General features: G+C 45.2%; 1 protein-coding gene across 1 annotated transcript; it reads right to left on the bottom strand.

Moving 5' to 3' along the window:
* Positions 1-2,259: 2,259 nt before the first annotated feature.
* LOC308293644 (fin bud initiation factor-like) lies at positions 2,260-8,724 on the bottom strand (the record flags this gene model as incomplete). Its single annotated transcript, XM_080736239.1, has 3 exons — positions 2,260-2,520; positions 3,907-4,011; positions 8,434-8,724. 3 exons carry the CDS (start codon positions 8,722-8,724, stop codon positions 2,260-2,262), a joined length of 657 nt encoding a protein of 218 aa, XP_080592365.1.
* Between the last annotated feature and the right edge of the window lie 777 nt (positions 8,725-9,501).

Genomic DNA, 9,501 nt, shown 5'->3' with positions numbered 1-9,501 from the left:
CACACCAACATAATACGGGGGTGTAAATATCGTCACTGTCGGGAAGAAACCTCGTATCTCCAAGTTTCAAATGTGTACGTTTCTTCGCAAAGTAAAACCCTGCTTCATCATACAAGGCTGTCGCACAACAGTATAGTGAAAACAGCCGATCTACAAGCACACAACGCCTCGCGGTGCGAGGCGTTGTGTGCTTGTAGATCGGCTGTTTTCACTAGTTTAAATCATTTTTAAAATGATAAATACAATACTGGCTTTCAAGCAGTTTCAAGGGGCACACTTGACCCTTCTCAGGGGCACACCAAAGGTCCCCAGGCACAGTGGTTGAGAAACACTGGACTAAACAACAAACAGACGGATCAACCAGACCAACACATCAGAGACTGAACAGGAAAATAGAATCTCCTGCCGGAAGAAGACGCTCACATTTCAAAGCTCTCTCTTCTTGAACCTCCTGGCTTAGAAGGAAAGAAAGAGAAGATTCAATGTTTATTTGTGGTTTTCCTTTAATGGACTCCAGATCACAAGACAAGACACAACACTTCCAATGAGACTGAAAAGACCTCAACTTTTAACCCTCCGGAAACAAATAAATACATGGATTTCTCATATTATTATAATTTTTTTCGGATTTCTCGAATTTCTCGCCTGTAATATGCCTGTAATTTCTCAATTGTATGGAATGTTATTTGTGTTTAACGTAGCATGGCGGTACAGTGAAGGAAACATTTCTATCATGCATCTCATTTTCAGTGGAATTTCCTTTGGAAATAAACACATTCCAATCAAATTATGATTATGTAATTAAAGCAAAGATAAGTTGTTATTTGACATTCATGGACACATTTGTGTGTGCATTTAGTCAGAGGAACCGACAACAAGACTACAAGACATAATTTTTTTCTAACAATGTCACTAACGGTATAAAACATTTAACTATCCAATGGTTTATTGCAGTGGTTCTCAAAGTGGGGTCTGGGGGCCCCCAGGTGTCCTTGAGAAGTGTTCCAGGGGGTCCCCAGTAAAATTAGTTATAAGGTAGGAACTAAAGTAGATCCTTATTATGAGACTGAACGTTGAGAATCACTGCTTTTTGGACTGGTCTCTCTCTCTCTCTCTCTCTCTCTCTCTCTCTCTCTCTCTCTCTCTCTCTCTGATGACGTCATCATGACGGAGATGTTTTAGTTTTTTTTAGATGACCTGCAGAAACATGTCTCTGGGAGAGGAGACTCCTGGTCATCACATTATTGTTTCAGGAATGAAACACAAACAAAGAAATCTCCCTGAATTCAAGGCTTCATGGGCTGTGCATAGTTTTGGGGGTTACTCAAAAACTTTGGGGTTTTGGGGTTTTACTCCTTTAACCAAAAAACAACCATTTCTTTTGTGAGGATCAAGTAAATTTAGTCCTCATTGGAAAGCAATACATTGAACACTGGAAACAATAATCAATAAGTCCTTATTGAAGTCACATGTTTTGAAGTAGCAAGCAGCTTGCCTCTGGCTTTGCCTTAAAGCTAGAGGCAAGCTTGCTACTTCAAAACATGTGACTTCCATAGGGAATGAATTGGACACCGCTTTCCTCCCCGCCTCGCCCAAGGGCACGCTAGAGGCTCCTCCCACCTCGCCCAAGGGCACGCTAGAGGCTCGTGCTTCGCTAGAGGCTCGTGCTTCGCTAGAGGCTCGTGCTTCCAATGTCTGTCAGAGGCCTAAATGGCGTCAGACCAGGGGTGGGCAATATGGAAAATCCACGATATGTTCCCAAGCTGTATCACGATACACGATTTTATCACGATTCTTTTTCATGTTGGTTTTTATGGTTATTTTTCAAGTTACTTGACAAAAACTAGACTCTCTGGGTTCCTTTTGGGAGGTCTAAATTGAACTTTACAAGTATGTAACTCTGACAGTATACAAATGAAACCAAATGGACCCTTACGGGTCCATTTGGTTTCATTTGTATACTGTCAGAGTTAAGTGGAGACCATGATATTTTAAAGTTGAATTCTGCAATGAATCTCTGTATTAACGATTAAACAGGATTTCTTACAAGGCTCCCTCAATTGTATCACAATATGTACGATACCTCTGAAAAGGCATATCGTGGAGACATTGTATCGTGGAGACATTGTATCGTCTCAACGATAATTATCACCATATCGCCCACCCCTACGTCAGCCTTCGGTGCTCAATACATTGAGGTATATCTCTCTCACCCCCCTGTAGATGTAGGCGTCCCTCCTAAACACGGAGGTCTCCCTGCTACACGTTGAGGTACTGGGTCTTCAGGAGGCTCAGCCTGGTGCCATGGCTGCGCACCATGAGGGACAGCAGCTCGTGGCGGTCCCGCAGGGCGGAGGACACGTGGAGCGTGTCCCTAAGGGCGTCCCCCACCTCCTGGATGGGACGCAGGACGCTGCTGCTCAGCTGCTGCTCCTCCCGAGCCTCGTTCTCCTGGTTCTGTTTGAACTTCACCTCCAGCTCCTGCAGAGAGCGCTCCACACTGCTGAACGCATCGCTGATCTGTGAGGAGATAGAGTTTAGTGGTATAGTATTAACTACCAGTAAGACTCCCTAATCGGGAGATAAGCGACCGTCAGGTCGCAGCGTGGTTTTAGGGCAAAAGCTGTAGGAGCGTCCAAAAATGTGTTTGAAAAAATTGGCCTGATGGTGGCGCTATATGGGACAGATCCATGTTGATGACATGCGTGTAGACATACTGTGTAGCGATTTGCCTGATTTTAGGGCAAAATCTGTTGGAGTAGTGTCCAAAAATGTGTTTTAAAAAATTGGCCTGAAAGTGGCGCTAATTGGGACAGATCCATGTTGATGAGATGAGTGTAGAGCAAGTGTGTACCGATTTGTGTGATTTTAGGGCAAAATGTATAGGACCAAAAATGTGCTTTGCAAGAATTGGCCTTCATGGTGGCGCTAGAAGAGGGCCATGTGAGAATTGATGGGTGGAGGTTCTGGTTTGGCAGGCAAGGAGTGTGTGTGGAAAAGTTGGCATGGATCGGGGCAACGGTTGCGGAGATATGAGCAGATCAAAAGGGTGACGTGTGACAGACAGACTGACGGACTGACGGACAGCTGTTCGAGGTTTTGATAGTAACAATAAGTGTGTATAACCAGTAAGACTCCCTAATCGGGAGATAAGCGACCGTAGGTCACTTATCTCCACAAATAGGGCAAAAATGTGTTTTGCCAAAATCTTCCTGATCCATGTTGATGACATGAGTGTAGACATACTGTGTAGTGATTTTCGTGATTTTAGGGCAAAATCTGTAGGAGCAGTGTCCAAAAATGTGTTTTGAAAAATCGGCCTGGAGGTGGCGATATATGGGAGAGATTCATGTTGATGGGATGAGTGTAGACATACTGTGTACCGATTTGCGTGATTTTAGGGCAAAAATTGTAGGAGCAGTGTCCAAAAATGTAATTACACAAAATATAACATAAATAAGTGCATATACCTGACGATTCTCCATTGTGTACTGTATAGACTATTAGTGGTCACAGCTCCTTCTCCTGTATAAATGTCCTGCCACAACTCCACCTCTTCATTCTGTATTTCCACATTGAATGAATGAGGTGGGAGGCTTTTGTTATCTTCTGTGCAAAACACATTCATAATTGAAGTTATAAATTACTGATACAGAGTTTGTTTGATTTTGTAGAGAAGGGAGCTCTTATGCTCTAAACCATTCACTTGGAGACGTGAGAGTTTCTGTCTTTTGTCCGAATTAAACAGAGGTTGTCTAAGTGAAAACCACAGTGAAAACCACTGTATTAGCACGTTGTGATACAAAATAGAAACGATACATTATCGAAAGATGCACCCTGAGAAGTAGCGGAGTAGAAATGTAATGGCAGCAGGTGAGTACGGTAAGAGTATGTACTCTGTCTGACCTGTGACCTCTCTTGCTGGAGGAAGGCTCCGTAGCTGTGCTGTCCGTCCAGGTCATGTGACACCGTCCTGGAGATGGACTCTAAGAGACGAGCTGCGTCTTCCACCTGAGGAGAACAGGACATAAACAATGTCAACCCCGTCCTGGAGATGGACTCTAAGAGACGAGCTGCGTCCTCCACCTGAGAACAACAGGACATAAACAATGTCAACCCCGTCCTGGAGATGGACTCTAAGAGACGAGCTGCGTCTTCCACCTGAGAACAACAGGACATAAACAATGTCAACCCCGTCCTGGAGATGGACTCTTCCATCTGAGGAGAACAGGAAGACATGAGAAAACAGATGTTTACATTGCCAAAGCAAGGTTCAAAATATAATTAAAAACAGTTGAAATGGGGAACATATTATATACAGTTGGAGGGGGTAGCATCGTGTTAAACAGAGCTATGTCACATTGAGTAAGTTTATATGTAAAGGGTAAAGCTTTTGGAACAAATAGCAGCATTTCTTGAAGGATTAATAGTACTAGACGAGCGTCTAGTCGGCGACCTGGCCAACTCGGGAACGATGTAAATAGGGAATGAATGCCCCGCCCTTTAATGCAAACCCCATTATACCTGTTGTCATAGGACCCGTTTTGACCATCTGTTTGCCTGTGTCCATTTATGCCCATATATGGAGATATCTGTATCTGTCTGTATGTCGGCGTCCATTTTATGTCCATATATGGAGATCACTGCAGATATAGTTCTGGGTCCATTTTATGCCCATATATGCCCAAATATGGAGATATCTGTCTATTTGCGTCCATTTTATGCCCATATATGGAGATCTCTGTATCTGTCTGTCTGTTTCCCTTTATATGGAGATCTTTGTGAATCTGCGTCCATTTTATGCACATATATGATGTCTCTTTTATTTTATTTTTATTTTTTGGAGCGGACCCCATGAATGTCCCACCCTTTAATGCAAACCCCAATATACCTGTTGTCATAGGACCCGTTTTGACCATCTGTTTGCCTTTGTCACCTTATGCCCATATATGGAGATCTCTGCACACACAGTACCGGTTGCTGAAAACTCTGATGTCAGACATCAGCTCCGCATACGGGCATTCATGTTATGCCCATATCTGGAGAATATTCTCGAGATACGCGGGGGGCACATACATACATACATACTCACAGAGATTTCTCGCATTTATTGTAAGATAAGACAAAGAAAAACTCAGATTTGAAATGTTTTTTAAATGTATAGCAGCTATTTTTCATACTGTATGTGCAGTAGGTCTAGATGTCAATCCACGGTTTGCAGTTCTTATGGAGGTTGCGTTCCATTCTCTAGCCTTCTTTTATCACAACAACGACCATTAACCCTTTAAGACCTGGAAAGCATCCGTGTCACTCTAGATTTGAACCAATAACCATTATTATATGCTTTAACTATTTAAAAAAATAGCAGATCTACAAGCTCACAGCGCGGTACCGCTGTGTGCACGGTCTCACATATTGACGGCACGTGCGTGGGGGGGGGGGGGGGGGGGGGGGGGGGGCGTTCAGCAACAATGACTTTGTGAAAATATGTAATAAAGCAGCTGAAAGACACAAGGACACTTGTTCTATGAGAACAACGGAGAACCAGCTAGGCTGACCTTTTTCTGAGCAACTTGTGGTTGTTGTCTGCAAGCTTGATCTTTGAAAGAGCCCTCGTGTTTAGTCTCAGAGTGACGCTTGACACCGGATGTTTGGCAAGCAACAATTTACACGACATGAACATAAAACAAACCATATTTGTCTGTCCATGGGAGCTGGAATGCCCACACGTCTATTTGAACTTCATTTGCCTTTGTTTTCCTTTGTTCTCTAAACCAGAGCTGCAGCAGTGATGGGCTGGTGTATAAAACCAAAAGTAGAATGTAGTCATTATGCAAAATGTCCCATTTCACATTTTCAAATTAATAAAATGTATACAAATCTTTTGAAAATAGCAGCTTTTCAGTATATTGAGCATATTTCAGTTTGTAGATCGTCTATTTTCAAATGGCCGAAATACGGTATTTGGGCAATGTATGTTTTGTATGTTTAATAATAAACACAATCTACACAGTAACTAGTGACTTAAATTTACAAATAATTGTAGCGGAGTAAAAGTGCAAGATTTGCCTCTGATATTATACAGAAAATCGGAGTAAAGTAAAAAATAAAATAAAAAACTCAGAATTGTACACAAGTACAGTATTTACTTGAGTAAATGTACTTAGTTACTTTACACCACTGAATCTAGCCGCCTAAAAAGCTGTGTAGACGTATTTTAGACGTCTAATAGCCCTAAAGATGCTCAGCTTAGTGCTCTATGGAGTGCATTACAGTAAACAGCAGTGTTATGTGAAGGAGGTCATTACATTGACTATGTCAAAGAAAGCTCCTCTCTCTCACAGTTAAGCCAGTGATCACCCTCTCCCTGTGCCAATGTTGGCACCCTGCCTGAAGGTGCTTAACCCTGCTATAGAGTATGGAAGAGTGGAAATACAGGAGTGAAGTAGTAGCTCAAAGTAGAGCTCTTGCCAGGTCCCAAAAAAACAAACCGAAATCGAAATGGACCTGACAAATTTGTCCCGATTCCGACGCGTTTCGAAAAAACTACAACAAAAACAATCAAAACCGAACCAATTTCGTCAGATTTAGGAGCCATTCTGACTTCCTGGAACGGTACCTTAATCAGTGAAATGTTTTCCGAAATCCTATTATTTCCGAGATTCCGAGAGGCCTGACCCAGACACCCCTTCAGAGAAGCGAATGCATGATTGTATGCTGGTGTTTTCTAACCCTCCGGCTCCACCGGGCGCGTCGAGAGGCATGAAAACGTCAACGCTGGGAACGCTCTAATTAATGAAGGGTGCTCCACTGCTGATGTCAATGTTGGACGCTCAAATTCGCCCGGTTAACTTTTTGCCGCCGTCTTTTTGGTGGAGCCCTAGCCTTATCATGCCGATGCCTGGCAGTATGGTACAGCATGGTACGCATGCATTGTGCAGTGTAGCTCAACTTATGTTTGTGTTGTAACCCCAGGGCTCCACTGGCGTTGACGTTGACACGCCCAGTGGAGTCGGGGCGTTAGGCTGCAGATATCAGATCCTAAACCAGACTAAAATATTGCACAAGAAACAGCTCTTCATTGCGTTTCTCTCCTCATCAGTGCAGCGCCGCACTGTGGTATTTATTACACATTGATAGACGGACCCGAGTTCTGAGGCAATGCGACCGATTCCGACCCAGACCGAGTGATTATGATAAAACACAGGTCGTGTCGGGTGTTTTCCATATCGGGAGGCCTGTGAAGAGCTCTAGCTCTGACATTCAATGTTATAGGAGTTAAAAAAGGACCTCAATTGAAACAAGCCATAGGCTGTTTTTGGGTGTATCCTTTTAGTTGACCTTGTACCAGTGAACTTGTACTGTCATGAAACTGTACCTTTTCCTATGCAAACTTCTAATAAAGTCTTCAATCAATCAATCAATCAATCAATGTTGTACATTCAGTAAGTACAGCATTACAGTCAGATCAGTGTACCTGGTGCTTGGTGATGATGAGGGGGTCCCTGACAGATCAGTGTACCTGGTGATGATGAGGGGGTCCCTGACAGATCAGTGTACCAGGTGATGATGAGGGGGTCCCTGACAGATCAGTGTACCAGGTGATGATGAGGGGGTCCCTGACAGATCAGTGTACCAGGTGATGATGAGGGGGTCCCTGACAGATCAGTGTACCAGGTGATGATGAGGGGGTCCCTGACAGATCAGTGTACCAGGTGATGATGAGGGGGTCCCTGACAGATCAGTGTACCTGGTGATGATGAGGGGGTCCCTGACAGATCAGTGTACCTGGTGATGATGAGGGGGTCCCTGACAGATCAGTGTACCTGGTGATGATGAGGGGGTCCCTGACAGATCAGTGTACCTGGTGCTTGGTGATGATGAAGTGGTCCCTGACGCCTGATTATGGATCCCACTGGGAAAGATGGATGGAAACGGCATAGAGCGCTCGTTTTCACAGTTATTGTCCACGACATTGCAAGCGGCGCAAAGGCCAGCGGACCTTGGTCCCGCTCTTCGCGCCCGAGCGCCGAAGGCGCGAGTGCCCGCGTAGAGCAGGCCAGGGCCGGCCGCGCGAGTTACGAAGCCGTGGTGAATGCAATCGTTCTATTTATGCCCAGGCCGTAAGGCCTGGGTAAGCGCACGATAAACGCAATGATAATTGGGTGTTGGTGCACCTCGCGCGGTCCAAGTGACTACAACAGAGCGCTCCCTACGTCCGGTTCAGCCAATCACAAGCTTCAAAAATGAGTCCGGGGCGTGGTTATCCATCTTTCCCAGTGGGATCCATAATCACGCGTCCCTGACAGATCAGTGTACCTGGTGATGATGAGGTGGTCCCTTACAGATCAGTGTACCTGGTGATGATGAGGGGGTCCCTGACAGATCAGTGTACCTGGTGATGATGAGGGGGTCCCTGACAGATCAGTGTACCTGATGCTTGGTGATGATGAAGTGTTCCCTGACGGAAGCGTCTCCCTCCTCGTAGCCGGGCTCACAGCGTCGCTCCTCCAGGAACTTGAAGAGCGTCTGGCACTGCTCAGGGTCCTCGTTCTCCTCATAGTCCCCGTCCGGGACGAAGAAGTGGTGGAACGTCCCGTTGGACATCTCTGGGAGCAGAGGACCGCGGTACACCGCACCCACCCCCACGCCATGGTAGGACATCACCAACAGCATCAACATCAAGGTGGTCATGGGAACCATAGGATTCATCATCATGGTCATCATCAGTACAATTAATGACTTTCTGAACTGTTGTACGACCTCTCTCTCTCTCTCCGTCTCTGTCTCTACCTAACTCTCTCCCTCTCTCTCTCTCTCTCTCTCTCTCTCTCTCTCCCTTTTTTCTCTCTCTCTACACCTTTTCTACCCCCTCGTCCACCTCTCCTCTCTCACTTTCTCTCTCGCTCTCTGTGTCTGTCTGCTTCTCTCTCTCTCTCTGTATGTAGGCTGAGTCTCCTCTTCCTTTGTCTGCGTGTCTCTGAGTTTCTCTCTCTCTCTCTCTCTCTCTCTCTCTCTCTCTCTCTCTCTCTCTCTCTTTTTTCTCTCTCTCTCCACCTTTTCTACCCCCCTCGTCCACCTCTCCTCTCTCACTTTCTCTCTCGCTCTCTCTGTCTGTCTGCTTCTCTCTCTCTCTCTGTATGTAGGCTGAGTCTCCTCTTCCTTTGTCTGCGTGTCTCTGAGTTTCTCTCTCTCTCTCTCTCTCTCTCTCTCTCTCTCTCTCTCTCTCTCTCTCTCTGTATGTGTGTGTAAGTCTCTCTCTCTCTCTGACCACCAACCACACTGTTTTCATTCCTACTCAAGTTACACTGAGGCCTCCCTGTGTGTGTGTGTGTGTGTGTGTGTGTGTGTGTGTGTGTGTGTGTGTGTGTGTGTGTGTGTGTGTGTGTGTGTGTGTGTGTGTGAGTGTGTGTGTGTGTGTGTGAGAGAGTGTGTGTGTGTGTGTGTGTGTGTGTGTGTGAGAGAGAGAGAATCCTCCTTTTCACCCAAAAAAGCACAGCC

The sequence above is a fragment of the Nannobrachium achirus genome (assembly GCF_963921795.1).
Source record: "Nannobrachium achirus genome assembly, chromosome: 11".
Lineage (NCBI taxonomy): Eukaryota > Metazoa > Chordata > Actinopteri > Myctophiformes > Myctophidae > Nannobrachium > Nannobrachium achirus.
Note: the sequence above shows the minus strand (reverse complement) of the source record. Positions and strands in the feature narration are given on the sequence as shown.